This window comes from Lissotriton vulgaris, chromosome 11 (assembly GCF_964263255.1).
Source record: "Lissotriton vulgaris chromosome 11, aLisVul1.2, whole genome shotgun sequence".
NCBI lineage: Eukaryota > Metazoa > Chordata > Amphibia > Caudata > Salamandridae > Lissotriton > Lissotriton vulgaris.
In genome coordinates, this window is record NC_141699.1 from 420647827 (window position 1) to 420667297 (window position 19471).

A 19471-nucleotide genomic window follows, 5' to 3' on the forward strand; every position below is an offset into this window, starting at 1 on the left:
TCAAGAACAACGACACCAACTCCACCACCCTGATCGACAACCTAGCCAACCTCGGACTCGGACAACTCGTCACAACACCCACCCACTCCGCCGGTCACCCGCTTGACCCCATCTTCTCCTCAAGCCCCCGCGTCTCTTTCAACCACACCACCAAACTGCACTGGACCGACCATCACTGCATTCACTTCACCTTCAAGAAACCCACCACACACCACCGCACCCAACAGATGCCTCGCCGCTGCTGGAGCAAAGTCACCGAAGACCAGCTAACCACCACCCTCACCCAGAGCCGACCCCACCGACCCCGACACCGCCGCCTGCAACCTCAGATAGTGGATCAACGACTGCGCCAACACCCTCGCCCCAATCAAGAAACCCTCCAACAGTCATACCAACAAGAAAGCCAGCTGGTTCACTGAAGGCCTCTGGGCCGCCAAGCAAACCTGCCGAAAGCTGGAGAAGATCTGGCTCCATGAACGAACATCGGACAGCCACACAGCCCACAAGAATGCCACTCGCAGACACCATCACCTCAACAGATCCGCCAAAAGGGCCTCCTTCAAAAACCGCCTAGACAACAACATGCACAGCAGCAAAGAGCTCTTCAACATCGTGAAGGAACTCTCCAACCACCTTCTTCCACCGCAAGATCGCAGACATCCGCAACAGCTTCAACGCCATGACCGCCCCGACAACCACTGAGACCTCCGCCCCCACGAACACCATCCGCCTGCTCTCCTTGACCAACATCAACGATGACGACACCATCAAGATCCTGAACACCATCCACTCCGGATCTCTGCCAGACTCATACCCACACCACATTTTCAACAAAGTCAGTACATCCATCGCACCCCATCTCCCGAAAGTCATCAACACTTCCTTCGAGACATCAACTTTCCAAGAGAGCTGGAAGCACGCCGAGATCAATGCGTTACTCAAGAAACCCAAGGTGAACCCCAAGGACATCAAGAACGTCCGGCCCATCTCCCTGCTCCCGTTCCCGGCAAAGGTCATCGAGAAGACAGTCAAAGAACAACTGACCCGCTATCTCGAGGAGAACAACATCCTGGACCCTTCCGAGGCCGGGTTCCGCAGCAACCATAGCTTTGAGACAGCCCTCATCGCCGCCACCGATGACATCAAGTCCCTGCTGGACAACGGAGAAACAGCGGCCCTCGTCCTTCTGGACCGGTCAGCCGCCTTCAACACTGTCTGCCACCACACACTACGAACACGCCTCCACAGCGCCAGGATCCAAGAGAAGGCCCTTGGCTGGATCACCTCCTTCCTCTCCGGCAGAACACAGAGCGTCTGCCTTCCCAACTTCTGCTCCGAAGCCACCGAGATCATCTGCGGCGTACCCCAGGGCTCATCCCTCAGCACCACTCTGTTTAACATCTACATGGCACCGCTCGCCCACGTCGCCAGTCGGCACGACCTCAACATCATCTCCTACGCCGATGACACCCAGCTGATCCTCTCCCTCACCAAGGACCCCCACACCGCCAAAACCAACCTTCACGAAGGAATGAAGGACGTCGCTGAATGGATGAGGAACAGCCGACTGAATCTGAGCTCGGACAAGACAGAGGTCCTCATCCTCTGATCCACCCCTTTGGCCTGGGACGACTCCTGGTGGCCGACCGCACTGGGAACCGCTCCAACACCCACCGACCCCGCACGCAACCTAGGGGTCATCCTCGACTCCACCCTCTCCATGACTTAACAGGTCCACGGCGTCTCCTCCTCCTGCTTCAACACCCTCTGCAGGCTTTTCAGGATCTACAAGTGGATCCCCACTGAAATGAGAAGAACGGTCACCCAGGCCCTCATCGGCAGCAAATTGGACTACGGAAACGCCCTCTACGCAGGAGCCTTGGGCAAACTCCTGAGACCGCTCCAACGCATCCAGAATGCCTCTGCACAACTGATCCTCGACATCCCTAACCGAAGCCAAATCACACCCCACCTGAGAGACCTGCACTGGCTCCCGGTCAACAAGAGGATAACCTTCAAGCTCCTCACCCACGCACACAAGACACTCCACAGCACCGGAACAAGGTACCTCAACTGACGACTCCGCTTCTACACCTCCACCTGCCAGCTCCGCTCCACCGACCTCACCCTCACCACAGTCCCCCGCTTCCGAAGAGCGACCTCCGGCGGCAGATCGTTCTCCCACCTCGCCGCCAAGATCTGGAACACTCTCCGCATCCACCTATGGCAGACCTAAGACCTGCTGACCTTCAGAAAACTCCTCAAGACCTGGCTTTTCGAGCAGTAGCAGCATTCCCCACCCCAGCGCCTTGAGACCCTCACAGGTGAGTAGTGCGCTTTACAAATGATATGATTGATTGATTGATCCGGTTAGAGCACGTACCTTAGTCACTTTTTGACTATCTTTTTGATACTGTTTGTCTCTTGTAATTTTGAATCTACTCTGGTGCACGTAGGGATGCCTAGTTTTAAGTCTTGCATGGTGTGCCTTCGCAGCATGTCGGTGGCGGACCCCCTTGATGTCTGTCTCTACTGCCTGGAGAACGACCACGACTCCCAGTCCTGTATGGACTGTCCGGCCATGGCCCGAAGGCATTGAGGGAGCGTCACCGGAGGCTGCTTGAGGTCTGGCACTCGTCCCAGCGTCGGTCACGGTCCAGGGGCCGCTCCAGAGAACGCTCGCGGGGCCACCGTCATCGTTCCTCGGGTTTCAAGTCTTCACCCTCAGATTCGTCGTAAGAGACGACACAAAAAAAAGTCGAAGACGCATTGTCGCTCTCCGACGTCCCTCCGTCCGTCCCCAGATGCGGACAAGGGGGACAGGGGTTCTACCCCTGCAGCTCCTTTGGAGCCCGGGAGTCCTGTGGCCTACCCGCCTTACCCGGGTCAGTCGGCGTCTCCTGCACAGGTGCAAGAATTTATTGCTACCATGGACCGCCTGTTTAGACCTCGGGCTCCCGCAGGCGCTCCCTCGGGCCCCGCGGTCCCGTGTCAGGATCCTGTCGGGCCGTCAGCACCGCTGGCGGCTCCAGTCCGGCGCCACAGGATCCTGCGCCGCTGACTCCGGCCATGGCACCACAAGGTCTCACGCTGCCGGCCCCAGCGCCACCCTTGGCTCCGCCATCGGCGCTGCAGTGGATTCCATTGGTTCAGCCCCTGCCATGGTTCCAGGACAATTGTGTTCCTACCTGGTATCTGCATTGGGACACGATGCTGGTTCGGCCCCGTCCGGCGTCGTTCCCGGCGCAGTTTGTTCCTTCCCCAGCCCCTGCCCTGCCGCCGCCGCATGTACCACATACGGCGGAGGTGGAGGACAACTGGGAGGGGTCCGAGGACCCTCTTGCTCATCCGGACTGGGTGGACAAGTTAGAGGAGGCCTGGGGCCTTGATGTCTCCTCTGACCCAGGGGTTTGCCTCTACTCCGCCTACCATGGAGAAGGGCGCGTCTTACACGGTGGTGCTCCGTCAGGGAGCTGAGGTCCTCAACCTTGGCCTCCCTACGGTGGCCCAAAAAACGAATCTCCTTACTGAAGTGTACCAGACATCGTCCACTTTGTCGGAGCCCCTGCTGCCATTTAATGATGCCCTCACTGACGTCTTACTGGGCACTTGGTCGCAGCCAACCACAGGGGCCCCTGTGGTTAAGAACTTTGCCAGGTGCCATCGCCCGGCGCCGGGTGACTCTGCCTTTCTGACCACTCATCCTACACCCGAGAGCCTGGTCAACCAAGCTTCGACGTCCCAGAGTGCCTTTCCCACGGCTCTGCCGGATAAGGAGTCTAAGAAGCTGGAGCAGTTCGGCAAGCGGTTGTTCTCTTCGGCCAGCATAGGGCTGCGGTCGGTGAACACCGAATGCCTATTGGGTCACTATTCCCACATGGTGTGATACAGTTGCCCAGGTCTTACCTCAGTGTCCTGAAGAGACCCAATCTGTGCTGTCTCAAGCTGTTGCCGAGGGTAAAGATGCGGCTAAGTTTGCCATTCGTTGTGGCTTGGACACCGCAGACTCACTGGGTAGAGCAATTTCTACGACGGTGGCGCTTCGTCGCCACGCCTGATTGAGATCTACTGGGTTCTCGCCAGATGTCCAGAGCTCACTCATGGACATGCGCTTTAATGGCACTCACCTGTTTGGCGAGAAAGCCTACAGTGCGCTGGAGTGTTTTAAGGACTCGCGGGCTACGACCAAGTCCTTAGGTCTTTCCACCACACACCCGGCCACATCTCCCTTTCATTCCTTTCGTGGCCACCGAAGGGGTGCCCCTGCACGTTCGTTCAGCCAGAAGCCTGTGCAGAGCCAACCTCAGCGCGGCCGCGGATGTGGAGGCGGCCGTGGCGGCACAGAGGGCCAATGGGCGGGTCAGTCTACCTCCGCTCACGCAGCATCCGCCTCAAAGCCTTCCTAGTCCGAGCTTTGGGGTGCACCTCAGGCCTGTGGTTGGCAGGATTCGACATCACCTCCCCCACTGGCGTTCTGTCACATCGGACAGGTGGGTGCGGCAAATTGTCCTATGGGGTTACTCCCTCTTCTTCAAGTCTGCCCCCCCCCCCCCCCCCCCCCCCCCCCCAGCCATGCCAGCTCAGTTCCACCGCATGTCGGGGATCACTTTGCGCTTCTCCTGCAGGACGCGTGGCCTTCCTGGCCAAGGGGGCCATTGAGCGCGTTCCTAGCCCAGATGTAGGACATGGTTGTTAGTCCCACTACTTTCTGGTTCCCAAAAAAGACAGAGGGCCTGCGCCCTATCTTGGACCTCAGGAACGTCAATCGCTTCAAGAAGTTCAAGATGTTAACTCTGGCTCAGGTCTTCGCTGCCCTCGACCCTGGAGGCTGGATGGTAGCATTGGACTTGCAGGACGCATATTTTCACATCCCCGTCCTGCCGGCCCACCGGCATTACCTGCGGTTCACGTTCGGCCAGGAGCATTTTCATTTTTGCCGTGCCCCCCTTCAGCCTTACCAGTGCCCCTCGGGTGTTGACCAAAGTAATGGTGGTCGCAGCTCATCTGTGCAGGTCAGGGGTGTCTTTCCTTAACTTGACAACTGGTTGTAGTTTTTGAAGGCGGGCTCGCCCCAAGCAGTTGTCACCCACCTTCAGACTACGGCCGACCTCCTGCATTTGCTGGGGTTCTCCATCAACGTGCCGAAGTCGCACCTGAGTCCCTCTCAGAAGCACCCCTTCATCAGAACGGTTCTGGATTCGACGCGGTTTCGTGCTTATCCTCCTGAGCAACGAGTCTGGGATATTCAGGCTATGATTCCGATCTTTCAGCCTCTATCCCAGGTTTCAGTCAGGATGACCCTCCGGCTCCTGGGCCTGAGGGCCTCCTGCATCCTGCTAGTGCAGCATGCCAGATGGCATATGCAGGCTCTGCAGTGGGACCTGAAGTTCCAGTGGGCGCAGAATCAGGGCAACCTGTCCGATCATGTCCAGATCTCAGAGGGCACTGCACGACATTTGCAGTGGTGGCTCATGAATCGCGATTGGGTCAATGGCAGATCTCTCTCCCTTCCCCAATCGGAGCACACAGTGGTGATGGATGTGTCCCTCCTGGGATGGGGAGGCCACTTGGGAGAGGGAGAGATCAGAGGCCTCTGGTCTCCGGCGGAGTCCTGGCTCCATATTAACCTTTTGAAGCTTCGGGCGATCCGGCTTGCACTGAAGGCATTCCTTCCCTCTGTCCGGGGAAGTGTAGTGCAGGTGTTCACGGACAACACCACCGCCATGTGGTATTGCAACAAACAGGGCGTGGTGGGGTCCTGGACCCTATGTCAGGAGGCTCTGGACATGGCTGGAACATCAAGGCATTACCTTGGTGGTTCAACACCTGGCAGGTTCTCTGAACACCAGGGCGGACTAACTCAGCCGCCGGTGCTTGATGGATCACAAATGGCGTCTGAACTCGCACGTGGCGCAAGGTCTCTTTCTGCAGTGGGGAGAGCCTTGGTTAGATCTATTCGCCACCGAAGAGAACGCACAATGTCATCAGTTCTGCGTGTTGGAATTTCCAAGGCGGCACTCACTCAGCGAGTCTTTTCGATGCGAGTAGAGCTGCTTTCTTTTGTACGCCTTTCCACCTATACGACTTTTGCCCAGAGTGCTGTAGAAGATTTGGCGCGACCGGGCCCAAGTCAGCCTTGTGGCTCCTGTTATCCCGAGCTACTCAACATGGCGATCGATCCCCCGATCCGACTGCCTCTCTGGGAGGATCTTCTGTCGCAGCAGCAGGGGACGGTCCTCCACCTGAACCTGTCCAGCATCCACCTCCATACGTGGAGATTGAGCGGTGACAGTTGACAGCTTTCGATCTTCCTCCCGAAGTCTGTGATGTTATTCTGTCAGCCAGGCATCCCTCCACTAAGACGGTATATGCCTGCAGGTGGAACAAGTTTGTGGCATGGTGCACAGCTAAGTCTGTGTATCCCCTCTCTGCCCCTCTTTCCGAAGTCCTACTGTTCCCTCTTTCTTTGGCCCAGCAGGGCTCTGCACTGGGCACTATCAAAGGTTATCTTTCTGCCATCTCTGCCTTTCTACTGCTTCCAGATCAGCCCTCCCTTTTTAAGTCCCCGGTTGTTAACCATTTCCTGAAAGGCATCACACACACTTTTCCTCCTGTGTCGTTCATTATGCCTGAATGGGACTTAAACCTTGTCTTAACATATCTGATGTGCGTTCCCTCTGAACCCCTTCATAACTGTCCTTTGCGTCTTCTCACTCTTAAGACGGCTTTCCTGGTAGCTATCACCTCAGCCAGAAGAGTGAGTGAGCTCCATGCTCTTTCTTCCAAACCTCCTTTCCTTTCTGTTCATCCGGACAAGGTCGTTTTAAGGACCCGTCCTTCTTTCCTGCCAAAGGTTGTCATGCCCTTCCACATCGGGCAGACCATCACTTTGCATACCTTCTTTCCGCCTCCGCATCCTTCAAAAGAGGAAGAGAGGCTCCACCGTCTGAACCCAAAACATGCGCTCTCGTTCTATCTGAAGCGCACACAACAGTTCCCGGTGAATGACCAGCTCTTTGTTGGCTACGTGGGCGCCAAAAAAGTTTGGGCTGTGCACAAACTGACCATCTCTCGATGGGTTGTCCTGTGCATCAAAGCATGTTACTCATTGACTAAGAAGGATCCTCCTGTAAGTCTGTGTGCCCATTCTACCAGGGGGACTGCAGCCACTACTGCCTTGGGACGCGGCGTTCCCTTGCAGGACATTTGTCAGGCAGCTACGTGGGCTTCGCTGCACCCATTTAACAAGCATTACTGCCTTGACAGTCCAGTCCGGAGAGACGGCTTCTTTGGCCGTTCTGTTCTCCGTGACTTTCTGGTGTAATCTTGTTCGCAGACCCACCCCCGGGGTTGGTATGGCTGGGGTACCAATTCTAAGGTAAGGAATCTATCACTAACGTGTCTCTTTCAGATGCACAAGTTACTGCTTGTGTAATGATATATCTGTAAGAGACATTAGTTAGTGATAGATTCCTTACCGCCCCACCCATCCTCCCCGTTCTATGACCTGATTTCTAGGGTTAAGGTCATCCCTTTCAGGGCCCTAGTTTCATGGCACCAGTGGTCAGTTTCTTGCATGGCTCTGCATTCCTGGTGCGGAAAGTCGTGTACAGAACTGACGTAAGCGCGCTTTTGTGCCCCCTAAGTAGTCTCCGTGACGTCATCTCGGTGCTTACGATGCCAGTGACGGACGCGGAGCCCCACAGCGGCACCTACAGACGCGCAGGGGTACTGCTAACGAAAAAGCTTCCCTGATCCTGTCTGATGCCTGGGATATTCTAAGGTAAGGAATCTATCACTAACTAATGTCTCTTACAGATATATATTTACACAAGTAGTAACATGTTCTACAGGAGTAAACCCTCCAATCCTGTAAAAGAATTAAGCAAAAACAGACTATTTTAAAGTCTTTCAGTTCACTTCCAAGAAAGATACTCTGTAGTCAGATGGTGAAAGAATAATGAGACTTTTTAGTCTTTGTTCATGAATGTACCGCAAAAAGCTTGAAATTAAGTGTCCTCCTCAAATTACAGCCCCGTGAATACTTGATATATGTGTCTATTATATACATTTCATGTTCAAGATTGACTGTTCGATTCCATTTTCTGACAAGTGTCACAGATTACTGCATTGTGAAGTATATCTTTGGGCCCTGATGAAGCAACATGTTGTAAAACACCTGTTGGCCTATGATTCATGCACAAAAGATAACAATTCTTCTTATTCTTTCACGATCTGACTACAGAGTACCATTCTTGGAATTGAAAGACCTCAAAATACAATCTATTTTTCACTTGTAATAATAGTTTGACACGCAATGAGCTGTGCAACTCAAATTGGAGAATAATCAGCTACTTACAAGGCAACCCTGAAGAGGTTCTGTACATATTTCTTGACTACTTTGCCTTCTCCATCTCTCAGTTCTATCGTATCTTGATATTGTTTTTCTCTTCGGGTTGGATTTGGGCCCTAAACTCCTCCTGATCTATGGTCGTTTCACCCATCCCCCAGCAAATTTACAGTTTCTGAGGTCAATGACTTTTTTTTATTCATCGCGTTCAAGCTATGCTTAATCTCCACACCTATTGAAATTTAGCTCTGCCTTGGGTTCAGAAAGAATTGTTGCATGATGCTCTTGGTGAATGCATTCTTCTCTGTTGCTACCAATTTCCCTTGACTCAGGCTCTCCTCATCATTTTGCCTCTTTGTTTAGGGTCTCCATTCTTCCCTTGGCATGACCTTGGTCTAACATGTCCCTTATCCTGGATTCTTTTTCCCTCCAGCACCTGCCATCGCCTCCACTCCCATTCAAGCATTAAAATTGAAGCAGATTTGGCTGTAGTTCTCAATAAGGCATTACTCAGTTTAAGGAGGAGCTTGTATGCAACCATTTTCTGGGGAAACAGCGGTTACAGCGCTGTTGTTACCACGCAGTTAGGTAACAACACAGTTGTTACAACGACTGCGTTGTTACCACGACTTAGTTGTTACCACGCGTGGCTTTACATCGCAAGTCGTTTCTACGACTTGCGCTTGGTGGCGTTCAATACCAGGGAATGTGTTGGATTTTAAATCATACACAATCCCTGCTGTTGCGCTAACTGGAGTAGGAATAGTCATTTATACTATTCCCTAGTCCAGCGCACCATCTAGCGCAAGACGTAGAAACGATTTGCGATGTAAAGCCACGCGTCGTAACAACGCGGTCGTTGAAACAACCACTTTGTTACCTACAGTGTGGTAACATCACACGTTGTATCGTCATACATTCCATTTTCTGCTGGTTCCTATTGATCTGGTTCTGGGGTGTACAAAGCCCTTCTGGATCTTGTCGTCACTCTCATCTGACTCAGGCACTCCAAGATATCTGTCCCACATGGTTGTGGCTCCTAGGTAGAGTCCCTTACCATGGTATTTTATCAGGTGTATGTATTGTCGATCTTCCTACTCAAGGGGTCTATTCCCCTCTCCACCCAGATCGCTGTTCTCTCCCTGTGCCTCAGGGAGACCCCATAAATCACCTTCCTGTGCTTTACTACCTTCACTTGTGTGATTAATGTCATTGAGACTGTAGGGGCATGGTTGCCCATAGGCTCTTTTTAGGGAAGTACATTTCTTATGAGTCTGTTGTCCTTGTACCTTTCATAGTCTAGTGCATTCCCATCCCCACTTGCTCTTTCTGTCTCTGAGCCTCACCCCTCTCTTCCGGGCATGATTCCCCAAAACTGTTCTCCCACCCCTGCTCTCTGGTACCTCATACAGGAGTCGACCACTGAGCGCCCTCCATCTGACCTCATCATCCATTCGGCTGACAGGGCCACTTCTGGGGATCACCTGCACTTCTTGCTATGTGTCCGCAGCATAGAATTGTTTTTATCATGAGTGATTCTTCGCTGCTCACTGCAATGGCCCACTACTGTGCCACCATCTTTCTTTGCAGTCCAGATTGTCATCCCTGAGATGTCTCCCTAAACAGAACATCTCTCACCTCTGAGCCCTGTGCAAAGTTTTCCAGGCAGTCCAGGTTGTGCACAGCCAGCGAGATCACGAACACTGTGGTAGGGTGGATTCCAGTCTTGAACACACAGTGTGTGCAGGGACCCAGTCACCAGTGTACTGCATCTTGATCCCACCATCCATTAAAATATTTTTAATAATGTTTTTGCATTCTACATTAATTGAACATATTTTTCTTTTTAACTAAGCTAATTATAATTTGATAGTAAACTAAATATGAAACTAACGTGTCAACAGATGGCTGATTCAGCCTTTTGTAATCCCTTTATAGAGAAATCAGCAATGGAGGGCAATACACAGATGCTTCAAATATTTGAAAGTATACAATAATGTTGTGGGTAGTTGCTCTTATGTTGACCACATAAGAGCAACTACCCACAACACTATTGTAGATAGTTACCATCACCTTTTTAATCAGGGTAGGAAGCAGGATTATTAAAGTAGTGGCCCTGACAACCGTCCCCTGTTTTAATTCACTGATTCCTTACCATACACTACACTTCCACACGCCAAAGTGCCCCCACTGAGGGTGCCCGTCGAGTATTGCACCGCCGACCCGACGAGGAGCATTCCCAATGATGAAGTATGACACCTAGCGGGCTGGGTGTGTGAGAGCACTTTATCCGAAAGGAGAAATTCCCCCTCCTCCCTTCTGGACAAACCAATCTGTAGGTGTTCTCCTTCTAGTCACTATAATAACATTGTAGGAACTGCATACCAATTCCTGGTGTTCTCAGTATTTGGGCACGTATGTTGGACCTGTGTTAAAAATAGCCCTCCCCACGTCTCCTCCTTTGTTCACAGGCACCTCCAAGCTGCCACCGGGTGCAGAGATCAACATGGGGGCACCATAGGTGCCTCCTAGGCCGCCATCCGGAGGCCTTGCACCCGTACTGGCCCTGCTTGGGGACCCCAAAATCGGATTCCCACCGCCTTTCTGTGCCAGAAAGTCCGGCACAGAAAGGCTGTGGGAAACTGCCATTGTGATCCCTTGGGCTGAAAGAGCTGCCTGAGGTATTGATGGAGGCTTTCCGAACGGCAACCGGACTCACAGAGCCTGTCAGAGGCCATTCGGAAATGAAATACCAGTATTTGTAAATCGGCCCTTACATCTTTTTTCTCCATGAAAATTTACGGAGGTCTTACCTCCTAGAGCTGAGTGTTGCCCGGTACTGGAGCTGCTGTATTTCTTAAAGAGTCGTGTTCATTTAGGATTTTGTAGCTTATGCCAATTTTTCTTTAAAATTTGATCCTTTGCAAACTAAAAAAAAAGCTCAGTTGTCAGTCAATCAACTGACATTGTTCCACTCTCCCGGAAGAGACACTAGTATGTACTGTTAGGGTAAAGTTTCATCTAACTGTTACCCTGTGAACAAAAGCAAGGTTTTCCCCTTTTATCTTCATCCTTTATCAAATAATACCTACATGCTGTTGCTGGCCCAGGCGATCAGAAATAGTGGTCTTCAGGGTCAGATGTATGTTGTTTGACAAATCCTGGACAATGTCCACTGGGACTTGGATGTGTTGACCGGTGGCAGACTGGCCGTTGGCAGTCAAAAAAGCCATGATTCTTTGCTACTAAAAAGGCTTGCTCTACTGGGCCAGCCATTGACCACAGCCTATTCTGGCTTGCTCAACTGGGCCAACCATTGACCACAGTCCATTCTTTCCTCAATGTTGAAGTAATTTAGCAATTTCCAATACGGTGCAAACTATCAAGACAACATGTTTCCATCTATTAGCTTTGTCTAAGATTGGTATAATTCTTAGCCTAGAACCCCTGACATTTTGGAGTCCGGCCATTGTTCTATTCAGAACACGGTATTGCATGAACATTTGAAAAACCTCTCTGAAATTCTTTGGATTGTTTGGTGTTCTTTCCACTTCTTTTTCCTTTGGAGGCCACATTTGAATAACTTTCTCTTTGTTTACCTTGACAGGGCCGGCCCATTGTAATCTGTGACAAGGACGACACCGAGACCATCAAGAATTCAAAGAGAACAATAAAAGTCCCTCACACCGTTGACTGCCTGCAGGGTATCCTAAACGTCATCCCTCTGCAGCTCCTTGCTTTTCACTTGGCAGTATTACGAGGATATGACGTGAGTATTCTGTCTGGTCATATTAGTGCTGAACAATCTATAACCATGATTTACAAAGTACTAAGTCCACCTTCTCTGCTGTCAAGTCGATCTAAGGTTTAGGCTTCTGACCTAAAGATCTGTCGTATGCGTTTGTATGAGACTTTCACATTTTATTTGAAAGCAAGTAATTTAATGTGTTGTATAGAATTTGAGAACAGCCAACACGTGTTTCACCCCTTCGTGCTGATATGCCTGGAGCTTTCTCAAGGCTTTGAGACAACAAAGGTAAATCTCTTCACGTCTTCATTCAAGTTGTGGTTTCAATTCTGAAAACATCTGTAGATGCGGGTTAAATCCCTCTCCACACCAATTATGCTGGAGAAGGATTTAACCCGCATATACAGTTGTATAAAGAATTGCAACCACAACTTGACTGAAGACGTGATGAGATGTCGAACTATTGTTCAGTACCTTCAAGTAAGCCAATTCAAGAATCAAAGTCGTAGTTTAGTCATCATATCTTTGTTCATAGATTAGTGAATCTCTAATGCTGTGTTTAAGTGCTTTGTAATGTGGTACAATATAAAGCTTAGGCGAGAAGCAAAATTATTTGACCCGTCACTAGATTTTTAATTTTGTATTTCTAAAACTCGCTAATTGTCTTCTCAGGTGGATTTTCCCCGGAACCTCGCCAAGTCCGTCACTGTTGAGTAAAGCTCACTTCCAAGCAGGAAATTACAAGAAAACTGGAAATGTGGGGGTTGACAAACCAAAACTGTTTTGTACCTTATTTTGATTTTGTATAGTGCTGCCAGATAATCTTTTTTTTATTTTATTTTTGTATTGGGTGTTCGTTCCTGAGCGCCGTTGCACTTGGTTCTCCTGTTCTTGGTTCATCCGGGCCCACTGGTGGGATTATGAAGTACGTTTGGCACATAAGGACATTTTAGCTGCTTCACTCTTCTCCTCTGTTATTAGGAACACTTGTCAAGAGCATCATAGAGTCATTCGACATCTTCTCTAGCCCTCTACTTCTCTAAGCAGGTCTCTGCAACTGCCTTGTACTGCCCAGCTAGCCCTGCTGACTGGCAGATAGCTAGGCTGTTGCTCGCACATCTGTCTGGAGCCGGAAGGTTTGCAGGATATGTCTAGATTTGGCTCTCCAGTACTAATAACTAGGAGGCATGCTAGAAGAAGGAATAATATAGAATAGTTGTTGATAAAGTTTTGCAGGGCTTAAGCAAGAACTTCGGTGGAGGGAGAAAGTGGTACGAACCTGGAATGTTGTTTTATTTTATATGTGAAACGTTAAATTATGCAACATATAGTAAATTTAATTAGGCCAATTCAGTTTGGCTGATTCAGGTACTAAGCCCCATTTCTTCACCTTCCTTTATTTACTACCGTTGTCAAGACACTCCCCATCGAGTAGGGGAACACTGACTCTACCTTTGTCCACTTAATGGCGCCTGTTCTTATTAATATCTGAAACACAGAAGCCATTACAAAGGCAAACACTCTACCACCTTTGATATCGACGTGCATTCATGATGCTGAGCGTCGCCTACATTGGAGGGCTCTGACCTGCGCTAAATTAGTCTTTAAATGTATTTCAAGTGGAACTATCCTGACCTAAAAAACATTCTTGCAAGCAGTAAAGTTTACTGCCCTGATTCTCGGATTAATTTTGAAGCTGGAGCCTTTATATAGTTGTTAGAGTTTTGGAAACCCAGGAAATTACAAATGACTTTACCTTGCATCTCACTGCTTAACTTCGGGTGCATTCTCAGTATCGTGCAATAAGGTCTCTGGGACCTGCCTTACATTTTTGCCTATGATGCACCTGAAAGTGGCAGCAGCAGCTGAGGCAGTAAGAACCTGCACAATCCCAAATGAAGGAATGTTCACGGATGTGAACAGATGATCTCATCCCAGTGAAGTGTAGTACTTCACCATTGTGTTGCACTAGCATTACTGACTTGAGGAAGGCGGGTTATCAACATTTCTTGTATCCATCTCCATAGCTTCTCTTTTGTCTCGCAGTAGACGTATATTTTTGTATGACTGCTTGTGATCAACAATTGAAATTACACACCTTCGACAAATTTCCTGACCCTACAATCTGGAATACGATAATCTCTCATGTTCATATATTCCTGATCACTTCTGAGCAGCAGTGACCGGACCCTCCACATCTGTCACTACTCGCAGTTTGCAACAAAGTAGGGTTCAGGCTGCAGGGTGTTTGGTTGTTCTCTGGCTGCAGATGTGTGCTTGAAGTTAAAAAAGTATTCTTTTCTGGGAACTAATTGCAAACGCCCCAAAGATGTTGACCAGAGAACAACTCTAGAAGACCTGCAATTGACTAAAAAGCAATGGGTTCACGGCTGTATTAAGTCTGGGATTGCTTTGCAGTATGCACTAAATCCCTCCTCAATCTGTAATAGAAGATCTTGGCTTAGCGTAGAAACCCTAAGCAAATCTTCAGCACTCAAGCTTAAAACTTGTTTGGTATGGTTGAAGATGAAGGGGGTGAGGCAAAAAGCCGAAAAGAGGCAGGGCCTGAAGCCAGTTTTTAAAACCTGAATCATTAAAAATATGAGCCTCCCATTTCCTTGTGCCAAGTTTCCTTTTTGTGTCACTGTATCACAGTATAGAAAAACAGTGCAATCCTATATCTTATTTTCTGTTTCGCTGAGATAAACATTGTTGTAATGATACTCCATGGAACGAACCGGAATTTCCATGTATATTGCCCAGTAAGCCTGTTTTTGGTGAGCTGAACCACAGTTTGATGCCAAAGGTTGCCGAAGCCATAGTAACCTGATCAAATGGCTTTACAGGGCTGGGCAAGTAAATTTAAGTTCACTCTAGCGGGGATTGATTTACGCATGTTGAGGATGGACTTTTCCCATATAGGGGCATTTTTAAAACCTTCAGGACTTTAAGATAGCAGTCCACACTGCATGGTCTGCGGAGAAAAGCGCTAACTCGGACTGAAGGCAAAATGTTGTGGTTCTAATTTTAATAATGCCAATTTTATATAAAGTGAATGGTCTCAGAAGCTTTGTTCTTGTACGCAGTCTCCAGGCTTGCTTGTACAGTTCAAAGCTTTTACGATGCCGAGACAGAGGTGTGTGCAAAAACAACAAGTGATGGACCGAATGTGGATCAATGTCACACATTCCCCCAGTCAAAAGATCTGGGCCCAAATCCATCGTTTTTTTGCACTCCACACCACCCTGGGTTAGACAATAGCGATATGCAAATCAGCTCTGACCCTGTTGCCCCATGGGAACAGTCCAGTCCGAACTACAAAAGCCATGTCCTTCCCAGAACGGAATCAAGCATCCGAGGACCGGACCGGTTTCGAGGTAACACCTCTCATCAGCCCGGCTAGCTTGACTCCAAGTGGTGTGGAGTGCCTGGGACCCACGTCTGGGCATCCCCAGCGCACTTAGGGCGGCAATTGCAAAAACAACAAGTGATGGACCGAATGTGGATCAATGTCACACATTCCCCCAGTCAAAAGATCTGGGCCCAAATCCATCGTTTTTTTGCACTCCACACCACCCTGGGTTAGACAATAGCGATATGCAAATCAGCTCTGACCCTGTTGCCCCATGGGAACAGTCCAGTCCGAACTACAAAAGCCATGTCCTTCCCAGAACGGAATCAAGCATCCGAGGACCGGACCGGTTTCGAGGTAACACCTCTCATCAGCCCGGCTAGCTTGACTCCAAGTGGTGTGGAGTGCCTGGGACCCACGTCTGGGCATCCCCAGCGCACTTAGGGCGGCAATTGCAAAAACAACAAGTGATGGACCGAATGTGGATCAATGTCACACATTCCCCCAGTCAAAAGATCTGGGCCCAAATCCATCGTTTTTTTGCACTCCACACCACCCTGGGTTAGACAATAGCGATATGCAAATCAGCTCTGACCCTGTTGCCCCATGGGAACAGTCCAGTCCGAACTACAAAAGCCATGTCCTTCCCAGAACGGAATCAAGCATCCGAGGACCGGACCGGTTTCGAGGTAACACCTCTCATCAGCCCGGCTAGCTTGACTCCAAGTGGTGTGGAGTGCCTGGGACCCACGTCTGGGCATCCCCAGCGGACAGAGGTGTGAACGTCGGAAGGACTTGCGGTTTGTGTTTATTTGCTACATGCAAGTAGCATTTTTAGACCACATCGACCATATGGGAGAATATTTATCATAATTTAAAGGAAAAATTGCCTCCTTGAAATTAGTTAAAGGTATGACTCTGTGCATGAAAGCTTTCCAGTAACCTCAGTTATGCTTTTATTTTTTTAAGACAGATGTGGAACATGAATCCTCCTTTGGCCCTGTAATGACATTTGTCCATTAGGCAATGATGTCCAGTACAAAAAAGCTGCTTGGGTGACTGCCGTCAGGGGGACATGTTTGGTACACTTTAAATATTTTGGTGTCTGCACGTAGAAATACTGGGTTGACCTTGTGTTTTAGAAAAGCTCACATAGATGTTTCCGCTTGTGGTCTAGGCTCACAGCTACAGTAGATGGTCAAAAGCATTGGTGACCGCATAGATAATTTTTTTAGCAGACAGTGCAATTGTAGTTCTAATGTTGCTTCTTAAATTCCCTAGAAGTTGTTTAACTGCTCATAGACCTACACATGTTTCGTAATCGAGGTCAGGAAGTAGTTGTGTGGAATGGGCCACCATCCAATTTAATCTAATATTTATGCATAAAATAATTGACCATGGCTTCACTGGTGAGCCTTCATTTTCTTTAAACTGCGGCTTCAATCCAATGAATATAAATTTAAGGGAAAGTGAGAGTGAGATCTACTTTCTGTTGGTTGTGCAAGCATGAGTAACTCCCTTTTGATGGACATCTGATCTACCCTAGGTCTTGGCATTTTCCATCTAGGTATTTGCCCTTATTAAACTCCACCGCAATTTCTAGTTCAAACAATTGCCTTTGCATTCCAAAAATGATATTCCTTTCCAAAGAGTTTTTTTGAAAATGTTTTGCAGCCTCTATTGACGTAAATGCGTTACATTCGGATTGGATCTCTAAGGTTTTCACTAGACGCCCCTTTGGATTTCCTGCAACTGTGCAATTAGACTAATTAGGTACCTCATTCTGACTGTTGCGCAAATGCCTACTCAGGCACTAATTGTGCACCTCAACCACTTCTCCCAGACTCATTTTTGTCAGGTAAAATCTTGTGCAAATGATGCAGACGGTCTGAATGAAGTCAGAGTTTGGGCACCTCGGAGCGTTGGAAAATGCATGCAGTTATTCCCCTTTCCTAAGTCTGCAACTCGAAAGGGTACTCGTAACATACCCTGTGCTAATGGTATCTACTAGGTGCACAATTTGCATGTCAGAATGGGGCCTGAATTGTTTTATTTTACTGAATTTTCTTTAGACCAAATATCCAAGCAGTATGATTAGAGGTAGGGTGTCGTTTTGTGATTTTGGATAAGCTCCAAATACTAATTTAAAGATGTAAACTGCCATACGCAAAATCCTTGTTCTTTTAGCAGTCAATCTATTTTCACCTTGAAACATTGTCATTGGCCTCAATGGGACGCCTGCTGTGCATGTTCCCACCTTGCAATTTTATCTCGGTAGGTGAGAGCTAGAGTATCTAACACATCAGTCACTAGGTGCTTTCTCCCTGGGAGCTAGAGATAGGGTTCAAATTTGCTACATCTAGAGGTAGACGCCTAAGGACATAACAATATATATATAATATATTTGCAGCCCTTCAGTGGTGTCAAGTGCCATTTATTGATCTTTCACCCCCGTAGGTGGTGTAATTTGAAGGAGTTCCATGATTTATGTGTCACTGGTCTTGACTGAATAAGGAAGTTACCTGTTTAGAATTAAATGAAGTCTTGCAAGCAGTAATTCCATCCTTGCTTATACCACATAGCTGGATCAATGAACACAGAAATAAATAGCTTTCCAGAAGTATTAGGAGAAAAGAAGAATATCTGTGATTAAAGTAATTTTATTATACTTTTTAAAATGTTAATATTTTATTAGATGTTGAGAACATAATCGTGTAAGGTTGGGAAGGTGCTCAACTTGTGCTGTCCCAGAAGCACATAGAAATCGCTAGGAAATATTCCAGCCCTATTCCAGTTCTGGGATAAGGCACAAAGGCTAAAATTGTATTGAGCCCTATGATCTTTCTGTCCAAAGAGGTAAATTGCATTTAATCCAAAATGAATGTTCTTTTTACCACGCTGTGAAAGGTTTAGCAATTTGGTGAAATGGGGATGAGGACTCTATGGACAGAGCCGTATGTTATTGGGGTATAGTTTTACATGCTCTCTCTCTCTTCTGTTCATTAGAAGAAGGTTAAAGAGACAAAATAGTTATTGACATCACGTAACACTAAATATTTGCACAGACATTAAGCGTTTCCTACAGTCTACTTTGTTGATTGTCGAAATTTTTCCTGGCACTTCCTATTGAGGTTCGACATTGCCAGTATCTGCTGTTAATGAGCTAGGGAATAAAGACTGTGAAGAAAAAGGGAAGGACAAAATAGATCTTGTCCTTTTGAATTTAACCTACGTTTATTCAAGTTTTGGATTGAAATGTTGTCCTTTGTGCCAGTTTTTAGGGGATCATCAACGTTTTTTTATCTGTTGTCTTTCTATATATATATATATACATGTTTGTACATCTTTCTGATTTACTTTTTTTTGCCTGTTTTTACTTTGCATCCTATTGTAATAAAAATGAAGTACAATGGGTGATGATGGGTCACTTTATTTCCAGTAGAATACTAAATTACAATGAGCTATTCTTAACTCATGAATATTTTACTGATGCTGAAGTGTATTACATTTTTGGTACAGACCCTTGAATTTGTTTGAGCTAATTGTAACACAAGCACCCTCACGTGTCATTACATTTCAGATGAGAATGAAATTTGCAGTTTTTAGATATCTGCTTTATCTGAAAGAAACAGGTTAGTATTAGATTCCTTACCTTAGAATATCCCCAGGCGTCAGTCTGGATCCGGAAACTTTTGCGTAGCAGTACCCCTGCGCGTCGGTAGGCGTCGTCTGCAGGCGTCCCCTGCGGCTCCGCGTCCGTCGTCTGCGTCGTGCGCTATGATGACGTCGCTGGAGTATATAGACGCCGCCTCCGCGCGCTGACGTCAGTTCTTCTTTTTTCCGCGCCAGTTAGCGCAGATCCGAGAAGTGCAGTACTCAGGTCTTTTGACCAAGTTTTTTGATCTTTGATCCTTTTTGACTCTTCTAAGGTGCCGGTAGAATGCCCGGTTTTAAGAACTGTGACGACTGTGACCGTACGATGTCGGTCACGGACCATCACCGACTCTGCCTCCGGTGCCTG

At 48.3% G+C, this 19471-nt stretch overlaps 1 protein-coding gene and 1 long non-coding RNA gene across 3 annotated transcripts in view; one reads left to right on the forward strand and one right to left on the reverse strand.

The window, feature by feature from the left end:
• Positions 1-14206, forward strand: part of GFPT1 (glutamine--fructose-6-phosphate transaminase 1) — a 263939-nt gene extending 249733 nt beyond the window's left edge. For both annotated transcript variants that reach the window (XM_086943489.1, XM_086943490.1), the window contains 2 exons: positions 11958-12119; positions 12771-14206. In XM_086943489.1, the coding sequence (XP_086799615.1) occupies positions 11958-12119; positions 12771-12815 (207 nt within the window). In that variant the 3' untranslated portion in view covers positions 12816-14206. The remainder of the gene's footprint in view (positions 1-11957; positions 12120-12770) is intronic.
• A 598-nt stretch (positions 14207-14804) lies between these two features.
• On the reverse strand, positions 14805-18867 carry LOC147679918 (uncharacterized). The gene is made up of 2 exons (XR_015300919.1): positions 16246-18867; positions 14805-15343 (listed from the first exon to the last, which is right to left on the reverse strand). It is a non-coding gene; the product is annotated as an uncharacterized LOC147679918 (long non-coding RNA).
• Between the last annotated feature and the right edge of the window lie 604 nt (positions 18868-19471).